Source organism: Carcharodon carcharias, chromosome 10, assembly GCF_017639515.1.
Source record: "Carcharodon carcharias isolate sCarCar2 chromosome 10, sCarCar2.pri, whole genome shotgun sequence".
Taxonomy (NCBI): Eukaryota; Metazoa; Chordata; class Chondrichthyes; order Lamniformes; family Lamnidae; genus Carcharodon; species Carcharodon carcharias.
The window spans coordinates 80,303,700-80,327,566 of record NC_054476.1 but is presented as its reverse complement, the minus strand read 5'-3'; the positions used below and the strand labels follow the sequence as shown (position 1 = coordinate 80,327,566).

At 42.8% G+C, this 23,867-nt stretch overlaps 1 protein-coding gene across 8 annotated transcripts in view; it reads right to left on the bottom strand.

Annotated features, from left to right (window-relative positions):
• prdm11 (PR domain containing 11) overlaps positions 1–23,867 on the bottom strand; it is a 191,308-nt gene that overhangs the window by 31,809 nt on the left and 135,632 nt on the right. For 2 of the 8 annotated variants that reach the window (XM_041196775.1, XM_041196774.1), the window contains exon 11: positions 11,092–11,314. The exons of the other annotated variants lie outside the window; for them this stretch is intronic. In XM_041196775.1, coding sequence (XP_041052709.1) covers positions 11,092–11,314 — 223 coding nt within the window. The remainder of the gene's footprint in view (positions 1–11,091; positions 11,315–23,867) is intronic. 8 annotated transcript variants of the gene reach the window in all.

Genomic DNA, 23,867 nt, shown 5'->3' with positions numbered 1-23,867 from the left:
GGTGAGTAGATTGGGTGAGGTGGGTAGTCTGGGTGAGGTGGGAAGAATGGGTGAGATGAGTAGATGGTTGGGTGGGTGAGTGGGTAGGGTAGATAGTAGGGTATGTACTTGGATAGGTGGGTGAGGTAAGTGAGTGAAGTGAGAGATGGATAGGTGAATGAGTGGTAAGTGGGTAGGTGGGGGAGATGGCGGGTAGGTAGGCGGGTGAATGGGTAGTCAGGTCAGGTCGGTGGGGGAGGGTAGTTGGCTTGAGTTGGGGGCTGTTTGGTGATCAGAGGGTAGCTGGGTCAGGATAACAGTCAGATCTAGCCCGGGGTGGGGGGGGGGGGGTTGTTTGTTGGCTTGGTTTGGGAGGCAGTTGGTTGATTAGAGGGTAGTTGAGTCGGGGGACAGTCAGGCGGTTGGGAAGGTGGTCAGGTCCTGGAAGTAGTCGGGTTGGCGTGTAGATTGGGGTGGGGGGGCATGTGGGAGGGGTAGTCAGGTGGTTGTCAAATTGGGTCAATTGGGTGGTCGGGGGTTACTTGGTGGGGGTGGGGGTGCATCTGGGGGGCTCAGTTGTGGAGCTACCCAGGTGTTAGACTAGGTTTTAATCTGTCTAATATTTCCTGGGTCACTGTCCAGGTAAGTGTCGCAGAACTATCCGAAGTCTTCGATTCTACCTCAGAGTCAGCGACATTCGCGGAGGATCCCAGGGAACAGCGGAATTGCCCATCGGAAGTTTCCCTGGCAATTCCCATATAGGCCTGTGTGTCAGGACATCCACAGGGTTCCGACACGTATCTTCAGTCATACATCCAGTCTCCACTTATCAGGATACTGGAAGAATTGGCCCATTATTGTGCAGATACTCATATTTCAGTTAATGGTGACAGCAAAGCAACATTAGAGATTATTATGTGCCATGCGGCAGTGTGATTTTAAATTCTGTCGCCAGGTATCTGGGAAACCCCTATCTCCAGCGCCAATGGCCATGAATTCCAGAACCCTGCTGAGCTCCATGGCCTCCTCCACAACAATCAGGGTGGCTATAACTCATGCTAGGTTCTCTGCCTCTACTTGAAGTTCTGTACTGTCTTCCCCTGCAAGGAGAGAAAGCAGAGAGTTATGAGTTAGAGAAATGAGTTGTGTGGAGAGGAAGGAATTGCAACATTTGTGGAGGATGAGTGTGAGGGATGTGTGTGCAATGTAAGTAAGATTAGGGTAAGTGTCAGTGTTAGCTGTTCAGATGGGGAGGAAGAGGAATGAATGGAGCTATAAGGGGTGTTCCTACAAGGCTTGCTAGGTTGCTGCGGAGGAGCATGCTGAGGAAGTCAGAGTGTGAGGTTTGCCATCTGGTGGGATGCCACTCACTATTCCTGTCCCCATGAGGACACTGAACCTCTTGCAGCACTGAATCCAGATATGAAGGACCACATTCCTGCTGCTCACTGTGCCTGCCACTTACTGTCATGTCTTTTTGGTCTGATAGGCTTGCCCCTTCCTCCTGTACATGGGAAACATTATTCCTCTATGGGCCCTCACCACCTGTGGCAGGATCTCCAGGAAAGAGCGAGTGAGCCAGAGGCAGACTTCCAAATTTGCATTTCCATTCTTGTTGTTGCTAAAGCCAAAGGAATCAATTTTCTGACCCCTACAAGGTGCCCTTGAATAGAAATCCTTCCATGGATGAGTGCGGGTTGCCATCATGTTTGCACTCTGTGACTGGTCGGAAACCTGGAAGCGGGTTGTCAATGCCATGGCTGAGTTTAAATTCTGCCCTATACTTTTTGTGCATTTCCAATATTTTCTGTTTTTATTTCAGATTTCCAGCATTCACATTTTTTTCTTTGTTCCAAGATGAGGGCTGCTGATGGTGGGAATGGGACTCTTTCCGTTTCAGACAACAGTGTAAGTATCAAGTACTCCCAGTCAGGAACAGCACAATCAGATGTAGAATAAGCTTTCTTTACTCTAACGCAACAGTGGGCATCACACTCAACCACAGAACACTCAGCACTGCATCAATGTGGCATTTTATCCCATTTACCACACAAGTGATCCCGTAGCCTGTGAGACTATCAATTAAAAGTGATGGCAATCCTTTGCACCTGTTGCCCTTATTCTTCTTGGTGACCTTCCCATTGTGAACTTCTTTCAAAACTTCCTAGAAAAGTAATTTGAGGGCATTGTAGCAAATGGCAAATAAGGGACCTCAGAGATGGTGCATCCCTTGTCACATCCCATCTACATCATTTAAGCAGATCAATATTAGTATGACCCAAGTCACAGAATTCTAAAATTTAAAAACTTTCACCAAACTGAACTTGATCATTTGCAAGAAATTGATTACGCTCTACACTCATTCGGCTGCTGTATCCAGTTGTTAGAAACATTCTGAGGTACAGATTTTTTTTTGCCAAACATTTTAGATGACATTAGCAATTCGTAATTAATAATCTTCAATTAAGAAATGTAGGGTGATATTAGATTTTGTTTTGTCTATTTCTTGGGATTTGAAATGAGGAAATGAACTATTTCAGAGTGATGTCTCATGCCCTCAAAGGCATCTGGAATATGATAAATGTGATATTCATTGAGGCGATATTTAGGCATCCTTGCGACCACATTAAACAGGTGTTAATCCCCTCATTAGCTTTTACAAATACTGGCCCCTTATGTTTTCCAGTTCCTTCTGTAGCCTAACGAGAGTGCTGGAGACCACCAACATAAAGTTAAGTTTTTCTCTTCAACTTCATTTAATGTGGAGGCAGAAGGAACACAAGTACCTTAAATAGAAATAAAAATTGAAAGAGATGTAAAATGAGCTGCCAATTTACTATCACCTATTTCACACAACAAAGCAACCCAAGGTGCTTCACAGGAGCATTATAAAAGCAAAATTACACACCGAGCCAATATTAGGGCAGATGGCAAAAAGGTAGGTCAAAGAGATGGGTTTAAAGAAGTGTCTTACAAGAAAAGAGAGAAGTAGAGAGGTGGAGAGGCTTAGGAAGGGAATTCAGGAGTTTAGGGCCTAGGCAGCTGAAGGCACAGACACCAGTGCTGGAGCAATTAAAATCTGGGATGTTCAAGAGGCCAGAGCTAAACAAGGATATTAATGAGACAGGAAGGGGCAAGACCATGAAGGGATTTGAAAACAAGGATGAAAATTTTAAAATCGAAGCTGTTGCTTGACCACAGGGCATTAGAGATCAGTGAGCACAGGGGTGATAGGTAAACAGGACTAGGTGCAAGTAAGGACACAAGAAGCAGACTTTTGTAAAAGCAAAATACTGCGGGTGCTGGAAATCTGAAATACTCAGCAGGTCTGAAGAAGTCATACAGACTTGAAACGTTAACTTTTTCTCTCTTCACAGATGCTGTCAGACCTGCTGAGTTTTTCCAGCATTTTCTGTTTTTATTATAGCAGCAGACTTTTGTTGACCTCTAGTTTATGGAAGGTAGAATGTGGGAGAGCAGCCATGAGCGCATTGGAATTGTCAAGTCTAGAGATAACAAAGGTACGAATAAGGGTTTCAGCAGCAGATTAGCAGAGGCAAAGACAAACTTCAGGCAATATTATAGAGGTGGAAATAGGCAGTCTTTGTGTTAGCATTGATATGTGGTTGGAAGTTATTCTTGAGGTCAAATAAGACAAGAAGATTGTGAACAGTCTGGTTTAGTCTCGGACAGTTACCAGCAAGAGGGGTGGAGTCCATAGTGAGGGAACAGAGTAAGGACCGAAGACAATGGCCCAGATCTTACGCTCAATGGCAGAGCAGGGGTGAACATCGCTGATCACGTTTAAAACTATCCTCTTACCTTTTCACACTGGAGCCTTTGGACTTTCTGGTCCCAGCTTCAGCAACTAGCAGTCTGGGGTGGCCTTGTGGCAAAGCGTAACTAAAGCAAAACCTCATCCCCTTTCTCGCCATGAACTGAAGACAAACCCTTAAGGTCTGCCTCTGTTAACTGACTTGCAGAATTTTAAATGTTCTTGTCACCCCTAACAATGCTTAATCTCCCTCCCAGAAACTGCTCACCATTCCCCCACATGCCCAACAATGCACACCTTCCCTCCTGCATCCCTTGACAATGCTAACCCTTCCTCCCAGCTGAGCCTTCCTCTTGCACCCACCGACAATGCTCACCTCTCCTCCCTCATCCCATGACAATGTTCACCAGCCCCACCAGACCTGTCAATCCGGACAAGAGCAAGGTATTCCTGAAGGTAAGCCGGGAGGGAGGGAGGGATGGTTGAGCACTGTAAGGAAGGGAGGGACAGAGGGTGAGCAAGAAAGGGCGTTGAGCATTGTCAGGGGGTGAGGAAAGGACAGTGAGTTGGTGGGGCGGGAAGTTGAGCACTGTGTCATGGGGTGAGGGAGGGAAGGTGAGCATTGTTGGGGGGGCGGGGAGGGGGAGTGCAGAGGGATGGTAAGCATTGTCATGGTGTATGTGAGGATAAGAATTGTCAGGGTGTGAGGGAGGGTGAGCATTGTCAGGGAGTGGAGAGAGGGTGAGCATTGTCAGAAGGGTGAGAGACGGAGGGTGAGCCAGGAGGGAGGGCGAGCATTTTCAAGGAGGTGGGAATATAAGCAATGTCAGCCTTCAGTAAATGGTTGTACTCTGCTACAGGAGAAGAAGCTAGTTATTTGGTGGGTATCTGGTAAGTGACTGAGGTTTATTCTATTCCTAAGGTTCAAAATAGTCTAGCAACTGGCAGTAAGGATAATGAAATATATTTAAAAAGTAAAATATATAATTGAATAAAATAATTAAATAGTTAATTAAAACACATTAAGGATGTCAGGACAGATGATGTGTCACAGCTGCACCATGTGGGGGATCCTGGTTGCCAGTTTGATCCAGAGCAAATACGTCTGCAGTAAGTGTTTGAAGTTTGAGCAGCTTCAGCTCAGAGTTTATGAGCTGGAGGCTGAACTACAAACACTGTGATGAATCAGGGAGGGGAAAGTTACCTGGATTCTTTGTGCCAGGAGACGGTGACACCTCTTAGGACGGGCTTTTGATCTGGTCAGTGGTCAGGGACAGGAGAGTGTGACTGTGAGTGAGACAGGTATGGGGATTCAGAGAGCAGGAGAGCAGGAGTGTGGGCCTCTGCAATTGTTCAACAGGTTTGAGGTTTTTTCTGCTTGTTTGGATGAGACTGGGGGCTGCAGGGTGGATGAGCTAACTGGCCATGGCATCGTGGTACAAGAAGCCATTCAAGTTGTGGGTGCAAAAAGGAATGTAGTGGTAGCAGGGGATATTATAGTCAGAGGGATTGACATCGTTCTCTGCAGGAAAGAGCGTGAATCCAAACGGTTGTGTTGCCTGCCAGTGCCAGGGTGTGGGACGTTTGCTCGGGGCTGGAGAGGAACTTGGAGTGGGAGGGGGTGGATCCATGCGTCGTGGTCCATGTAGGTATCAACGATATAGGCAGGACAAAGAAGGAGGCTCTGTTTAGTCACTATGAGCTCCGAGGCACCAAATTATGAAACAGAACCTCGAACGTCATAACTTCTGGATTATTGCCTGAGCCACATGCAAATTGACATAGGGAAAATCAAATTATGCAGATGAATGTGTGGCTCAAAGACTGGTGTGGGAGAAGTGGGTTCCGGTTCGTGGGGGACTGGCACCACTACTGGGGAAAGGGGGATCAGGACCATTGGGATGGTCTACACCCGAACTGTGCTGGGGCTGGTGTTCTTGCAAGCCGCATAACTAGGGAAATAGAGAGCGTTTTAAACTAAATAGTGGGGCAAGGGATCAAATTTAGGAAGATGTGGTAAATCAAAGAGCAGAGACAAAAGAAAAAGGTATTATTACAGGAAATGAAAAACAGACCGTGACAGGAAGGGATAGAGCGTACAAATCTAACAGTAAATCAACAGATGAAACTAGAGATTATAAAAAGAATAAAACTAAAAGCTCTCTGTCTGAATGCACATAACATTCGAAACAAAGCAGATGAACTGAGAGCGCATATAGAAATAAATAATTATGATTTAATAGCCATTAGGGAGACGTGACTGCAGGAGGACATTGATTGGGAGGTGAATATTTTGGAAAGACAGGAAGTGAGGAGAAGGTGGAGGGTTGGCTCTGTTAGTTAATGATGGTATTAGCACAATAGAGAGGGATGACCTAAGTTCAGGAAACCAGGATGTGGAAATGGTTTGGGTAGAGATGAGAAATGGCAAAGGCAAGAAATCACTTGTGGGAGTTGTGTACACCCATTTAAGACAGGGATGAGGAGGATTTTCTTCTTTCAGAGGGTAGTCAATCTGTGGAGTTCTTTACCGCAGAGGGCTTTAGAGGCTGGGTCATTAAGTATATTCAAGGCTGAGATAGAAAGGCTTTTAATCAATAAGGGAATCAAGGGTTAAGAGGAAAAGGCAGCAAAGTGGAGTTGAGGATTATCAGATCAGCCATGATCTCACTGAATGGCAGAGCAGACTCAATGGGCCAAACGGCCTACTTCTGCTACCTACTTCTGCTCCCACATCCTATGGTCTTATTGTAAGAGGTGACTTGATTGAAACATATGTGTTCCTGAGGGGTCTTGACAGGGTGGATGTGGAGAAGATGTTTTCTCTTGTGGAAGAATCCAGAACTAGGGGTCACTGTTTAAAAATAAGGGGCTGCCCATTTAAAACAAAGATGAGACAAATTATTTTCACTCAGAGGGTTGAGAGTCTTTGGAACTCTCTTCTTGAAAAGGTGGCTCAATGGAATCTATCTCTGATCCCTGTTTTTGTCCCTGTCTGGGGGTTTCTTGTGGAACCTTTTTCTGCTCTACTCTCTTGTTTATCCCTGTCCCCCTCTCCGTGTCCTGTTCCCTGGGACACCTTCCGCTGGTTCCAGGTCACCTGACCTGTTTTTTTTGCACATTTGACTTCTGTGTGCAGGACCAGTTCCCAGCCTAAAGAACGTAAAGAGAACAACTGCGCATGTGTGGCCATTTCCCAGCCAACACACGCGCAGAAGGTCCCAAGCTCCGACCGCCGAATTAAAAGTAAGGTAAGTATTCACGTTTTGTCAGTTGTCAGCTGCATGTGAAAACTAATGCTGCATTTTCAGGTGTGTTGCCAAGGGACAGCACATTGATAAGAAATAGGAGGGACCCAAGGGTAGCTCCTTGGGGCACACCAGAGGCGACAATGCAGGAGTAGGAAGAGAAGCCATGAGTCAAGACATATTATGGCATCAGGGTGCCCTAGCAAAACTGGAGTCAATGGGAGTCAGGGAGGGGTGGAGTTCTCTGCTGATTGGAGTCGTACCTAGCACAAAGGAAGATGGTTGTGGTTGTTGGAGGTAATCATCTCAGTTCCAGGACATCACTGCAGGAGTTCCTCAGGATAGTGGCCTGGACCGAACCATCTTCAGCGGCTTCATCAAATGACCTTCCCTCCTTCTTAAGGTCAGAAGTGGAGATGTTCGCTGATGATTGCACAACATTCAGCACCATTCACAACTCCTCAAATACTGAGGCAGTCCATGTCCAAATGCAGCAAGCCCTGGACAAAACCAGGCTTGGGCTGACAAGTGGCAAGTAACATTCATGCCTCACAAGTGCCAGGCATCTCCAACAAGAGAGAATCTAATTTCACCCCTTGACATTCATTGGCATCACCATCGCTGAATCCCCCACTATCAACATCCTTCCGGGGGGGGGTTTACCATTGACCAGAAACTGAACTGGGCTAGCCACATAAATACTGTGGCTACAAGAGCAGGTCAGAGGCCAGGAATCCTAACTCCTGACTCCCCAAAGCCTATCCACCATCTACAAGGCTCAAGTCTGGAGTGTGATGGAATAATCTCCACTTGCCTGGATGAATGCAGCTCCCACAACACTCAAGAAACTTGACACCATTCAGGACAAAGTAGTCCACTTGATTGGCACCACATCCACAAACATTCACTCCCTCCAACACTGACAAACAGTGTGTACCATCTACAAGATGCACGGCAGAAACTATCCAAGGCTCCTTCGACAGCACCTTCCAAACCCACGATCGCTACCAAGTAGAAGGACAAGGGCAGCAGATACATGGGAACACCACCAACTGGAAGTTCCCCTCCAAATCACTCACAATCCTGACTTGGAAATATATCGCTGTTCCTTCACTGTCTCTGGGTCAAAATCTTGGAACTCCCTTCCTAATAGTACTGTGGATATACCTACAGTAAGAGCTTCTACAAGTATATAAAATTAGGAAGAGAGTAACTAAAGTAAACAATGGTCCCTTTGAGGATAAGCCTGAGGAATTAATAATGGGAAACGAAGAAATGGCAGACTTTGGACAAGCATTTTGTATCTGTCTTCAAAAGACACAAAAAGCATTCCAAGAACAGTCAAAAAAATCAAGGGGCATAAAAGAGGGAGGAACTTAAAACAATCACTGTCACTAGAGAAAAAATAAAAATTAATGGAACTAAGGGCTGACAAGTCCCCTGAACCTGATGCCTTGTATCCTAAGGTCTTAAAATAAGTAGCAGCAGAGATAGTGAATGCATTGGTTGTAATCTTCCAAAATTCCCTAGATTCTGAGTCCCAGTGGATTGGAAAACCGCAAATGTAAGACGTCTATTCAGGAAGGGGGAGGCAGAAAGCAGGAAATAAAGGCTAATTAGCCTAGCATCTGTCATGGGGAATTATTAAGGAAGTAGAAGCAAGACCTTTAAAAAAAAATACAAACAAGCAGAGTTAACATGGTTTTATGAAAGGGAAGTGCTTTTGACAAATTTATTAGAGTTCTTTTGAGGATAGAAAAAGCAGAGTGGATAAAGGGGAACAGAAGGTATGCAAGTTAGGATGGTAGGAAAATTTTAGAGAGCATAATATGAAATTAAATTAGTTGGCACTTGGAAAAATATGGGTTAATAAATGACAGACACTACAAATTTACTGAAGGCAAGTCATGTTTATATTAATTTATTTCAGTAAGGCCTCCCTCTTTATACTTCCTTTCTAACTTAATTACAGATGAGAACAGAAAATAGAAATCAGAGGGATAAAGAAAAAATATTAGAATATATTAGCAGATAACATAAATGAGAACCCAAAAGTCTTTTATAAACATATAAATAAAAAAAAGGTTAGTCAAAGGAAGGCTAGGACCAAAGAGCAAAAAGGAGATCTTCTCACGGAAGCAGAAGAAGCAAAATGAGTACTTTGCATCTTTCTTCACTAAAGAACAAGCTTTTGCCAATGTAACAGTAAAGGATAAAAACAAATAAACAGGAGCCATTTAAAAGGTTGTCAATTCTCAGAGTAGAAAAATTATTTGGTCCAAAAGGAATGCATCCTAGGTTATAGGTAAGTAAAAGTGGTGATAACTGAGGCTCTGGCCATAATCTCCAATCCTCCTTGGGAGCATTGCCAGAGAAATGCAGGTTTGCAAATGTTAGGATGGTGGGAAAAAAATTAGAAAGCATAATCTGAAACAGAATTAATTGGCACTTGGAAAATTATGGGTTAATAAATGACAGCCACCAGAATTGGTTGAAGGCAACTCGTGTTTGACTAACTTGGTTGAGTTTTTTGATGAATTAATACAAAGGATTAATGTTGTAGGCATGGACATGCAAAAGGCATTTGATAAAGTACCACATAATAGACTTCTTAGTAAGCTTGAAACCATGGGATTAAAGGGACAGTGGTAGTGTACATACAAAATTGGCTAACAGGAAGCAGAGAACAGTGGTGAAGGGTTGTTTTTCAGAGTGGAGGGAAGTATATGGTGATGTCCCCCAGAGGTTGGTATTAGGATTATTGTTCTTTTTGGTATACAATAATGGTCTGGACTTGGGTAGATAGTACATAACTTTAAAGTTTACAGATGACATGAAACTCAGAAATATAAAGAAAGATGTAGCATGTATGGATTCCCAAAAGGCATTCAATAGGGTGCTACATAAAAAGTTACCGCACAAGAGCTCACAATTCTGGGGGTAATATACGAGCATGGATAGAGGGTTGAGGGACTAACAGGAAACAGATGGTTGGGATAAATGGCTAATTTTCAGGTTGGTAAACTGTAACTAGTGCAGTGTAACAGGGATCAGTGCTGGGGCCTCAACTATTTATAATCTATATTAATGATTTGGATGAATGGAGTACATAGCAGCCAAATTTGTTGACGATAGAAAGTCAGCCAGAAAGTAAATTGTGAGGAGGACCCAAAGAGACATACAAAGGGATACAGATTGGTTAAGTGAGTGGGCAAATATTTGACAAATGGAATATAATGTGGGAAAACATGAGGTTTTCCACTTTGCCAGGAACAATAGGAAAGCAAAATAATATCTAAATGGGGAGAAACTGCAAAATGCTGTAGTTCAGAGGGATCTGGGGTTCTCCTTACCATGCAGGTACAGCAAGGAAGGCAAATGGAATGTTAGCTTTTATTGCAAGGGGTATGGAGTCTTGCTACAACTGTACAGGGCTTGGTGAGACTGCACCATAACTACTATGTACAGTTTTGGTCTCCTTATTTAAGGAGGGATATACTTGTATTGAAGGCAGTTCACAGAAGGTTCACTAGGCTGATTCCTGGGATGAAGCAGTTGTCTTATGAGGAAAGGCTGAGCAAAGTTGGTCCTATAACTTATTGGAGTTTAAAAGAATGAGAGGTGATCTTATTGAAACATGTAAGATCCTAAGGGGGGCATGACAGGCTACAAGCTGAGAGGATGTTTATCCTCATAGGGGAATCTAGAGCTAGGGGCCACAGTTTCAAAATAAGGGGTCTTTTAAGATGGAGATGAGGAGGAATTTCTTCTCTCTGAGGGTCGTTAATCTTTGGCATGGACTACCCCAGAGAGTAGCATAGGCTGGGTCATTGAATATATTCAAGGCTGAGTTGGACAGTTTTTTGATCTTCAAGGGAATCAAGGGTTTTTGGGGCCCAAGATCAAGTTTGGGCACTTGCAGATCAAGTACAGCCCAGGCTAGTTTCAAACTAAAACATCCATGCTGCTTTTTTGTGACTTCTTTGCAAAGTTGTAGTTATGGCCATGACTGAAACTTTAAATTAACAATTGCAGCTTAACATTATCCTCACAGATGTTATTGCCTGAAAAAAACTCAGTGTTACATACCTTTGATTGCATCCACAACATCTGGATCAAGAGCTGGTCTGGACATGTTGAACCCACTGTTTTTTCCTTTGCCTCGAGCACAGTGTGAAGCCAGATGCTGCTCAGTATAAAAGTATTCTAGCAGTGCTCTTGTTAGTTTGCTGGGGTCACTCCTCTCAGCAGGACTGATGGAATTTAAGTTAAGGCAGCAGACTGAGATCCCAGAGCCTGGTTGCACTCCTTCCTTTTAAATATAAGCAACAAGAAACATTATAGAACAGTGTCTTTAAAATATTTCCATGAACCCCAACCAGGCCCTATGTTAACCTAAACTCCAAGCAATTTACTTCTGTTAATGTGTGAACTAAGCAACTGAACTTGTTTGATAAAGAGACAAATTAGCCACTGACATAAATTTTTGCCGTGCTAACATAATGTGCCAAGTTGTGCATTTACCACTGTGATCTCCCAAATAGCTAGATCCTCATTTAGCTGGGAGGTGGCCAGTTGGTAGGGGAGGGGGGGGCTGAAAAGAGGGTAAGTACTGCATCAGAAAGGACAGGAAAAGTTACAAGAAGCCTTATTAATGGATGAGTAAAATACAGAAAAATCTGAGACCAGGGCACATAATGCCTGTTCATTGTCTTATACCCTAATTTATGTGCAGCTGCAGGACATTCTGAAGGGAGAGGTCATGGTCCATATCAGTACCAATGGCATAGGTAAAAAGAGGGATGGGGTCCTGCAAGCAGAATATAGGGAGCTAGGAAATAAATTAAAAAGCAGCACCTCAAAGGTAGTAATCTCAGGATTACTCCCAGTGCCACATGCCAGAGAGATCAGGAATAGGAGAATAGACCAGATGAATGCGTGACTGGAGAGATGGTGCAGGAGGGAAGGATTTAGATTCCTGAGGCATTGGGACCAATTCTGGAGAAGATGGGACCTGTACAAGCTGGACGAGTTGTACCCCAGCAGGACCGGGACTAATGTCCTCACAGGGATACTTGCTAGTACTGTGGGGGAGGGTTTAAACTAGAGTGGCAGGGGGATGGGAATTTGAGTGGGGAGACACAAGACAGGGAAAGGTGGAAATGAAAGACAGAAAAGTAGAAAGCAAAAGTGGAAGGCAGAGGAAACAGGGGCTAGCAGCAAATAGGGCCATCGTACAAAAAAAATGTGTAAAAAGACAAGTCTAAAGACACTGTATCTGAATGCACAGAATATTCGCAATATGGTAGATGAATTAACAGTGCAAATAGATGTAAATGGGTATGATATGCTCGCAATTACAGAGACATGGCTGCAGGGTGACCAAGGCTGGGAACTGAATATCCAAGGGTATTTGATATTTAGGAAAGACAGGCAAAAAGGAAAAGGAGGTGGCGTGGAATTGTTAGTTTAGGATGAAATTAGTGCAGTAGTGAGAGAGGATATTGCCTCAAAAAATCTACATGTAGAATTAGTTTGGGTGGAGCTAAGAAGCAACAAGGGGCTAAAAACATTAGTGGGAGTTGTCTATAGGCCTCCAATCAGTAGTGGTACGATAGGGTGTGGCATTAAACAGGAAATTAGGGATGCACGTAACAAAGGTGCTACAGTAATCATGGGTGACTTTAATCTACATACAGGGGAGAATCTTCTTCCTATTGGATGGAGTGGTCGGGAATGGGCGCGGAGCCGACCGCCACCCGCGAACAGCTGTGCGCCGCCATTTTACGTGGGCGGGCCTGTTAAGGCCCATCCAGCGTGATGCGCACCTGGAAGCGCTCATCGCTACCTGTGTGGGTGGGGGGAGGAGGGAGATCCAGGGCCTGCGCTCTTTGGCACATGTGCGCGAAAGAGTGCAGAAATCTCCCTGAGGCAAAGAGTTGCCTCGGGCAGATTAATTTCATTATGAAACATTGAAAAAAAAAAATTATGCAGACATGTCCCCTCATGTAACAATGTAACGTGAGCTCGGACATGTTTATAAATTTTGATAACATTTTTTATTTCATTAATAAATCTTTCATGAAACCTCATTGCACCCGTGGATGAGGTTTCATGAAAAATGCGAAGGCTGCCTGGGCTCTTCGCCTGTCCGCAAAACTTAAGGTTGGACGGGCAGCTTTTACAAGTACTTTAACTAGTTTATTAATGGCCTTAACAGGCCTTTAACAGTTCGGCGGGTGCATAGCCGACTCTGGTGCGTGCCTGCCGAACTAAAGAGGGGAATGACGCGCGGTGATATCGGGACGCATGCTCGACATCACTGTGCATCATTTTATACATCAGCGTGTGGGGCCCACCCCCACATGCTGAACAGAAGATTCTGCCCATAGATTGGACAAACCAAATTAGCAATAATACTGTGGCGGATGAATTTCTGGAGTGTGTATGAGATGCTTTTTTTAGACCAGTATGTCTAGGAACCAACTAGGGAACAGGCTATCCTAGATTTGGTACTGTGCAATGAGAAGGGGTTAGTTAATAATCTTGTTGTGCAAGGTCTTTTAGGGAACAGTGGCCTTACCATAATAGAAATCTTCCTGAAATTGGAAAGTGAAGTAGTCCAATCCGAAACAAGGATCCTAAATCTAATCAAAGGAAGCTATGAAGGTATGAGGTGTGAATTGGCTAAGATAGATTGGGGAAATTCATTAAAAGGTGGATAAGGCAATGGCTAATAATTAAGGAACGAATGTATGCATTGCAGCGGTTATATATTTCTTTCTGGCACAAAATCATAACAGGAAAAGTGGCCCAACCATGGCTAACAAAAGAAATTAAGGATAATATTTGATCCAAAGAGGAGTCATATAAAGTTGCTAGAAAAAGTAGCAAGCCAGAGGATTGGAAGCAGTTTAGAATTCAGCAAAGAAAGACTAAGAGATCGATTAAGAGGGGAAAAATAGAGCATGAGGGTAAACTTGCAAGGAACATAAAAGAGGACTGTAAAAGCTTCTATAAGTATGTAAGAAGAAAAAGATTGGTGAAGACAAAGGTAGGTCCCTTACAGTGAAATGGGAGAATTTATAATAGAGAACAAGGGAATGGTAGAGCAATTAAACAACTACATTATTTCGGCAACCCCACTATTTAAAAAAGGAGGGAGAAAACAGCAAATTACAGACCAGTTAGCCTAACATCAATGTAGGGAAAATGCTAGAGTCTATTATGAAGGATGTGATAACAGGACACTTAGAAAATATCAGTGGGATTAGACAAAGTCAACATGGATTTATGAAAGGGAAATCATGTTTGACAATCCAACTGGAGTTTTTCTGAGGATGCAACTAGCAGAATAGATAAAGGAGAGCCAGAGGATATGGCGTATTTGGATTTTCAGAAAGCTTTTGATAAAGTCCCACATAAAAGGTTAGCGTGCAAAAGTCAAAACACATGAGATTGGGGTAATATTATTGACATGGATTGAGAATTGATTAGCAGACAGCAAACAGAAAATAAAAATAAATGGGTCTTTTTTAGAATGACAGGCGGTAGTAGTGGGTTACCGCAGGGATCTGTGCTTGGGCCCAGCTATTCGCAATATATATCAATGATTTGGATGAGGGAACCAAATGTAATATCTCCAAGTTTGCTGATGACACAAAAATAGGTGGGAATGTGAGTGGTGAGGAGGATGTTAAGAGGCTTCAGGCGATTTAGACAAGTTGAGTGAGTGGGCAAATACATGGCAGATGCAGTAACGTGGATAAATGTGAAGTTATCCACTATGGCAGAGTATTTTTTAAATGGTGAAAGATTGGGAAATGTTGATGCACAAAGGGACCTGGGTGTCCTTGTACAGCAATCACTGAAAGCAAACATGCAGGTGTAGCAAATGGTATGTTGGCCTTCATTGAAAGAGGACTTGAGTACAGGAGCAAGGATGTCTTACTGCAGCTATACAGGGCCTTGGTGAGACCATACCTACAGTATTGTGTGTGGTTTTGGTCTCTTACCTAAGAAAGGATACACTTGCCATAGAGGGAGTGCAGCGAAGGTTCACCAGACTGATTCCTGGGATGGCAGGATTGTTGTGAGGAGAGATTGGGCTGACTATGCCAGTATTCACTGGAGTTTAGAAGAATAAGAGGGCATCTCATTGAAACATATAAAATTCTGACAGGGTTGGACAGACTGGATGCAGGGATGATGTTTCCTCTGGCTGGGGGAGTCTAGAACAAGGGTACACAATCTCAGGATACGGGGTAGGCCATTTAGGACTGAGATGAGGAGAAACTTCTCCGCTCAGAGTGTGGCGAACCTGTGGAATTTTCTACCACAGAGGGCTGTGGAGGCCAAGTCACTGGATAAATTTAAGAAGGTAATAGATAGATTTCGAGATTCTAAAGGGGTCAATGGGTATGGGGAGAGAGTGGGAGTATGGCATAGAGATACAGGGTCAGCCATGATCATGTTGAATGGCAGAGCAGGCTCGAAGGGCCGACTGACCTACTCCTGTTTTTATTTCCTATGTTTCTATACTATGTTCTTTTGTGTCAAGTTTAACACATTTCTACTGCAGGCCAGATTTTGCAGTATTAGACAATTACACTTATGAAAGATTTATGCATGTGTATGAAACTTGCATATGCATAGTCAATACAAAGTCACACTTATGGCTTTGTCAGTCTTTCTAAAGTTGACAAATTGTCAGGACAAGCTAAGTATACGTGATTAGTAATGCTCAAAATGCCAAGTCTAAAGCAATGGACTCAACCGGCAGCAACACTGTTTATATTTATTGCTATTAATTCATAGTGATAACTAGTACATAATGATACATAGCAAAGCCTCCACCAAGGGGTGTCTTCACACCTTCAAAGGCACTAGGTCACTGCATTTTGTGTAAAGGTATTCCCTCCAATAATGCTCTTGCCATAGGCAACCCTACAGATAACTGGGCATTGGTTGGGGATGATGCAAGATGTTAAGGTCTTAAATTAGGGAAGAATCTAATCTTCAATATTTAGAGAAATTATATTTTGCAAAACAAAAATTAGCACTTTGAGATAAAAATCATCTCTAGTATCACAGGTTTGGAAACTGTGCTTTAAATTTAAGTTATAATAGCAAACTTCTTAAAAGTGATGACACCAATATATCTCTTAATACGATTTTAATGATACTCAAAAGGTTTAAAATATTGAATCTTCAACATTATTGTAAATGGCTTGTTCTATTGATAATGTCATAAGTTGAGGGCAGTTCAGCCATTTTTAAAACGTGACTGAAACAATGAAATTGAAAATACAAAGTCAGAAATTTGAACTCATTAGATTTAAGGAAGAATCCAAGAAAAGTCATGGATGAAAAATGGCCAAACAGTCTATCAAAGCTCATTCCTCTGGAAAACAGATGAGTTGCCAGAATTTCAGAAGTGTTTTAATGGGGCCAAAATACTCTTTTGAACAAGTTTTTTTTTAACATTTTCTGCCCTAAAAGACAAGTTATTGCAAATGTTTATCAGTTCAGAAAACTTGTTCCTCCAGATATTTGTTTTAAATTAACTTTCACTAAGCTCTATTTATGCCCTGTGGCCCTAATTTTCTGGTTTATTTTGAAGGAATATTTATATTATTTACTTTATTTCAATAAGGCCTCCCCTTAATACTTCCTTTCTAACTTAAGTATCTCTATTATTCAATGACAGCTCACCATCAATACACTTTGAGCAGCCCAGTTACATTTTTCTGTACCTTTCCAATACATGTATATTAGGTTTTGACTTAAGTCACCAAACTGAACATCATACTTTCACCACAATTTTGGAATCCTTGGATTTATATTACTTTCTACCGATTATTACCATGTCTCCAGGGTTTTTGTTGTAAAGACTTAAGACCCACAATAAAGAACCTGAAGATCTTGTTACTTAACCCAGATAGAAAACACCACACTGTACAGAACCAAGCTGAACACAAAAAAAATACAGATGAGAACTGAAAAAGGAAACCCGAAGGATAAAGAAAACAATATTAGAATATATTAGCAGATAACATAAAAGAGAACCCAAAAGTCTTTTATAAACATATAAATGAAAAAAGGTTATTCAAAGGAAGGCTAGGACCAAAGAACAAAAAGGAGATCTTCTCATGGAAGCAGAAAACACAGATTAGTACTTTGCATCTGTCTTCACTAAAGAACAAGCTGTTGCCAATGTCACAGTAAAGAAAGTGGTATGAGAGAAATTAATTAGGATAAAAACAAATAATTAGGAGTCATTTAAAAGGTTGTCAATGCTCAGAGTAGAAAAATTATTTGGTCCAAAAGCAATGAATCCTAGGTTATAGGTAACTAAACGTGGTGATAACTGAGGCTCTGGCCGTAATCTCCAATCCTCCTTGAGAGCATTGCCAGAGAAATGCAGGTTTGCAAATGTTAGGATGATAGGAAAAAATTAGAAAGCATAATCAGAAACAGAATTAATTGGTACTTGGAAAATTATGGGTTAATAAATGACAGCCACCATGAGTTGGTTGAAGGCAAATTGTGTTTGACTAATTTGGTTAAGTTCTTTGATGAAGCAATAGAAAGGGTTAATGCACATATGGACATGCAAAAGGCATTTGATAAAGTACCACATAATAGGCTTGTTAGTAAGATTGAAGCCCATGGTCAAAGGGACAGAAAGCAGAGAGTTGTGATGAAGGGCTATAGACTCGTAGATGGTTACAGCACAGAAGGAGGCCATTCGGCCCATTGTGTCCATGCCGGTCAACAAAGATCTGACAACACTAATCCCATTATCCAGCGTTTGGCCCATAGCCATGGAGGTTATGGCAATGCAAGTGAATATATAAATACTTCTTAAATGTTACAAGAGATTCTGACTCAACCACCCTTTCAAGCAGTGAGTTCCAGACTCCCACCACCCTCTGGGTGAAAATATTTCCCCTCAACTCCCCTCTTAGCCTTCTACCTCTTACCTTAAATATATGCCCCCTGGTTATTGACCCCTCTACTAATGGAAAAAGTGCATTCCTATCCACCCTATCTATGTCCCTCATAATCTTATATACCTCTATCAGGTCCCCTCTCAACCTTTGCTGCTCCAAGTCTATCCAATCTTTCCTCATAGCTCAGACCCTCCAGCCCAGGCAGCATCCTGGTAAATCTTCTCTGCACTCTCTCCAGCGCAATCACATCCTTCCTATAATGTGGTGACTAAGACTGCACGCTATACTCCAGTTGTGGCTAAACAGCGTTTTATACAGTTCTAGCATATCCTCCCTGTTCTTGTATTCTATGCCTCGGCTAATAAAGGCAAGTATCCCACATGCCTTCTTAACCTGTGGATATGCACACCAAGGTCCCTCTGATCTTCAGTACTTTCCAGGGTCTTACCCTTCATAGTGTTATCCCTTGCTGTGTTAGCCTTCCCCAAGTGCATTACCTCACACTTTTCCGGGTTGAATTCCATTTTCTACTGCTCTGCCCACCTGACCAGTCCATTGGTATCTTCCTGCAGTTTACAGCTATCCTCCTCACTATTTACCACCCTATCAATTTTTGTGTCATCCGTGAACTTCTTGATCATGTTTTTCAGAGTGGAGGGGAGTGTTTGGTGATGTTGGCCAGGGGCTGGTATTAGGATTATTGTTCTTTTTGGTTTCCAATAATGTTCTGGACTTGGGTAGATAGGCCATAATTTTAAAGTTTACAGATGACACGAAACTCAGAAACATAGTAAAGAGTGAAGCAGATTTAAACTTAATTTAGGAGGACATAGGCTGGTGAAATGGATGGATACAGCAGATAAAATTAAACATAGAGAAGTGTGAAATGATGCCGTTTGGTAGGAAGAATGAGGAGAGGCAATACAAGCTAAGTGGTGCAATTTTAAAGGTGGGGTGCAAGAACAGAGAGATCTGGGGGTGTTTGTGCACAAATCTGTGAAGGTGGCAGAACTGATTCACAAAGCAGTTAATAAAGCATATGAGGTCCTAGGCTTTAAATAGGGGCCACAGACTACAAAAGCTATGAAGTTATGCTAAATCTATATAAAACACTAATTCAGCTCAACTGAGTACTATAATAAATTCTGGGCACCACACTTTAGGAAGGACATCCATACTTTGGAGTGAGTACAGAAGAGATACGAAAATGGATTCAATGATGGGGAACGAGTTATACGGACAGACTGGAGAAACTGGGGTTGCTGTCCTTAGAACAGAGGAGGTTAAGAGGAGATTTGATAGAGATGATAAAACCATGATGACTAAGGGTTGATAACTAGAAGACACAGATTTAAGGTGATTACCAAAAAGAACCATAGGTGGCATGAGGAGAAGCCATTTACGCAACAAATAGAATGTATATGGAACGTACTACTAATAAACTGGTTCAATAGTAGCCCAGAACGGAATTGGAAAATACTTGAAAACAAAAAATGGAGGGACATGGAGAAACAACAAATAGGACAAATGGCCTCCTATGCTCTACTATTCTATGAAATAGGCAAACACGTCAGAGATGAAATTTAACAGAAAGGGTAAAGTGATTCATTTTGGTAGGAAGAATGGGGAATATAATCTAAGGTATAATTTTAAACAGGGTGCAAAAATAGATAGACCTGGTGATGTACAAACACAAATCTCTAAAGTGGTAGGACAAGTTGAGAAAGATGTTAAAAGCATACTGAATCATTGGCTTTAAAACCAAAGTGCAACAGTATGGATCTTTTCCTAAAACTCTTATTAATTACTGGTTTGGCCTCAGTTGGCCGTATTGTGGCCAATTCTGGGCACCATGTGTTCGGAGGATTTCAAGACTTTGGAGAGGATGCAGAGGAGATTTATTAGAATGGTACCAGAGATATTAGACTTCAGTTGCATGAACAGGCTAGAGAAGCTGGGGCTCTTGCTAGCACAGAGGAGCTTGAGAGATTTAATAGAGGTGCTCAAAATCTTGAAAAGTTTGATAGGGTAAATAAGAAGAAACTTCCAGTGGCAGAGAGGTTGATAACTGGAGGACACAGGTTTAACATAATTTGAAAAAAAAAGAGAGCTTGAATGAGGAAAGCAAAATTCATTTATCAATCCATATTTTTCCAAGTGCCAATTAATTTTGACCCTGATTGTCATCTCCAAATTTTTTCTCACTGCCATTATCAGCCGGACTGGCCCACACTTATTCAAGTTTCCCCATTTTTGAACAAATTTTGTAACATTTGCAACACTTCCATTCTCTGGCACCACTCTTGTATCAAAAAGGAATTGAAAGATTGTGGCCTCAGCAATTTGCCACCCACCCAAGGAACTTTAAGGAGAGATTTAATAGAGGTGTTCAAAATCTAGAAAGGTTATATTGAGTAAATAGAGAACCATATCCAGTGGTAGAAAGGGTGGGCAACCAGAAGACACATAAGAACCAGAGGTGAGAGAAGGACTTTTTTTATTCATTCATGGGATGTAAATGTTGCTGGCTAGGCCAGCAATTATTGCCCGTCTCTAATTGCCCTTGAGAAGGTGACAGTGTGCTGCCTTCTTGAACCATTGCAATCCATATGTTATAGGAACACCCACAGTGCTGTTAGGGAGGGAGTTCAGGTTTTTGACCCAGCGGCTGTGAAGGAATGGCGATATATTTCCAAGTCAAGATGGTGTGTGACTTGGAGGGAAACTTGCAGGTGGTGATATTCCCATGCATCTGCTGCCTTTGTCTTTTGAGGTGGTAGAGATCATGGGTTTGGAAGGTACTGTCAAAAGTGCTGTTTTTATATAAACACTGAGTTGTTATGATCTACAATGCACTAACAATTTCAAAAGGGAATTCAATAAATGCTTTAAGGGGAAAAGTTTGCAGGGCTCTGGGGAAAGGGCAATGTTAGTTATCAATGTTAGGAACTATCTAATTAGATAGTTCCTTCAAAGAACCAACACATATATGATGGGCTGAATGGCCTCCCTCTGGGTTTTATAATTCAATGATTATCTAAACTCTATTTTTATTTAATGCATTTAGTAGAAATAATCTATAGCAACTTTTCCAATCTAGTAGTGTTCCTGATTCTTGATATGTAGGCCTTGATTCGTCAGCAGCACTATGGAACATGAATATACATGACTGAAGGACCAGCAGACAGCTGGTACAGAACTTTAACGAAACAGGCCTGCTCACAATGGGGGAACTGCAGTGGATCATAAACCCAATTGTTGCAGCAGCAGCTTTTGGAGTGGCTAAAATAAAAGCAAAAAACTGCGGATGCTTTGGAGTGGCTATTTAACTCAGCCAAAACATTAACATCCTGCCTCAGGGTTTCCTGATTTACCACAGAGTGTGGGCATGACAACCTGCATCTTTCAATGAAAGGATCTCTATTTAAAGGGAGCCTAGAGGGACGCAAAATGGCTGCATCTGGACATTCTGGAAGCAAAGCAATGGAAGCAAAACATGGAAAGACTGCTTCCAGTTCTCTGACTCTTTCTTGGAGGTAATGCTGGAGGCAGTGAGAGCCTGAAGAGACATGTTATTTCACACTGACAGGAAGAAGTTGACAGCCATGACTTGAAGTCTCTGACGCAGTCAGCAGCAGGAGTGCAGTCCCTAGAACATGGATGCAGTGGTGCAGGGGGTCCATTGACCTCCTAAGGGCAGGGAAGGTAAGTAAGATACCACTTTCATGTGTCAAAGCCCAACTCTCCAACTTCCTCAACATTTTCCTGTACAGCACTCCTCAGAAAACACAGCTTTCCTGTACAGCACTCCTCAGAAAAACACAGCATGCAGCTCCAATCGTTCCTCTCTCTCTCTCTCTCTCTCGGCACCTCCTCATAACCAACACCCACACATACTCTCATCATAATGCCCTCTTGCACCCATGTGATTCCATCCCTTCCACATATTCCATTTCTTACATTCATAACTCTGCAGGAAAAGAGAACGCTCAAATCCAGGGAGAGGCAGAGAACCAGGAGTGGCCCTGCAATCATGGCTACCCTGCCTGCTGCAGAGGAGGAAATGCTGGGTATTGGCAGGGAGGCATAATCCATAGGCAATGGAGAACTGGGGCTGTCCCACATACTGGGAGAAAGAATTAGTTATCACACTGCCAGTTGGCACATTACAGGCAATCATTGAACTGCTTTCACTTCTAAACTGAAATATCAAGATCTGCACAATGTAGACTTTGAACCCTTTCCATGACAATTCAAATTCACATCTTTCATCTCCAACAGGTCCTTCAAGGTTGACAGAGGAGCTGGAGCAGGAGGGGGCAGATGAGTCTTCAGAAGGAGGCGCGTTCTGAGGGAGCACCATCACAGGGCTCATGCACACACCCCGACTAGCGCAGAAATGCACTCCTCAGTGAGGGAGATAGCTAGGTCATCACATGGTTGACTACCAATATCACAAGTCAGAACCTGGCAACTGACCCGAGCAGTGAAGTCCCAGGTTTCAAACTTCCAAGCAAAATCTGGAAACCCTCAACTGCTTGAGGATGGGCCAGGGAAGGTATGGTCACTCACTCCATAGGTGGAACATAAGGAACAGCTCAAATTGTGATTGTGACCACACAAGTCAGACCACATACTGAACTTCTGCCTTGAGAGTTCCAATCCTGGTGGCATCACAACCATTCACACTGTGTCAGCTGAAGCCACCGAATGAATTGTTGACCTTGACATTAAACTTTTAACTGCTTCTCCAGCCATACAAATAATACATGGTGAGCTGCACATCACTTGTGAGTAACAGCAGGAGCTGGAGGTACACACAGCAGTGGAGAGATCCAATGTAGGGCCAAGGACACGCCAAGCTCTACTCAGTAATGCTGAACCTCGGGGATCATTCACGAAGAGGACAATTCTGGAGCAGCAATGGGAAATGTGTGTAATTCTGTCAGCATTTCCAGAGGCACTGCACAGCCTTGGACAGAGATTGAAGAAGTCCATCTCTACCGTAAGTGCCATGATGCCTCAGGTATTTGCGTTGATGTCCACCTCTGTGAAATGAGTGGTCACCTGCATGGAGAATCCCAAGTGGCAGGCAACTGAGTGTATTCTGCCCTCACCAATGACTGCCTACTTTGAACAGGATGGAGGAAAGCCTTGCCTTTTCAACTTAATGCCTCACTGAACTGGTGCAAAGTGCTCTACATCTCTTGGATACCAGGGAAGTGCAGATGGACCATGATGGGGAAGGCAGGAAAAGGACAAATGGAAGTGGAGACTTGTCTCAGGATGCTCCCACTTCACTTCTTACCCCTCTCCCCAGGCAGTGCTTCACATGTTGTCTCCTGCTCTAATGACCAAGTCTAATAGTAACATAGGGGCAGGTGGGGCAGTCTTTGAAAGGACCCTTAAGGGCACCTAAGCTCAGAGGGTGTCTGCCACTGGCATCTCAGTTGTCAGAGCTGGGGAATTAGCAGCCTGCTTCCAACTCTGCTAAAGCCATCGGGTGGTGCTAAGTTGTGATAATTGAAAGTGGAAGAAGAAGACTTCTTAGTTGCACAAGGGGATTTACTAGAGCGTTTTAACAATGTTAATGTCATTCTGTCTGTGGAAATTTAAATGAATTGAGCACTTTATTATAAATCTCCATTGCCCTGTCATCTATTGTTGCATTTCAAATTCCAAATGGACAGTAATCTTCAGGAGAATAGTATGATCACAGCATCATAGAGTCATTACGACACAGAAGTATGTCATTTGGCTCCATTGAGGCCAAGCCTCTGTGGAACAATCCAGTCAGTTCCATTTCTCTGCTCAAATTCCATAGACCTAAAGTTTATTTCCCTCAAGTACCTATCCAATTGCCTTTTGGAATCATTGAACATCTCCGTTTTCATCACCTTTGTCGCCAGC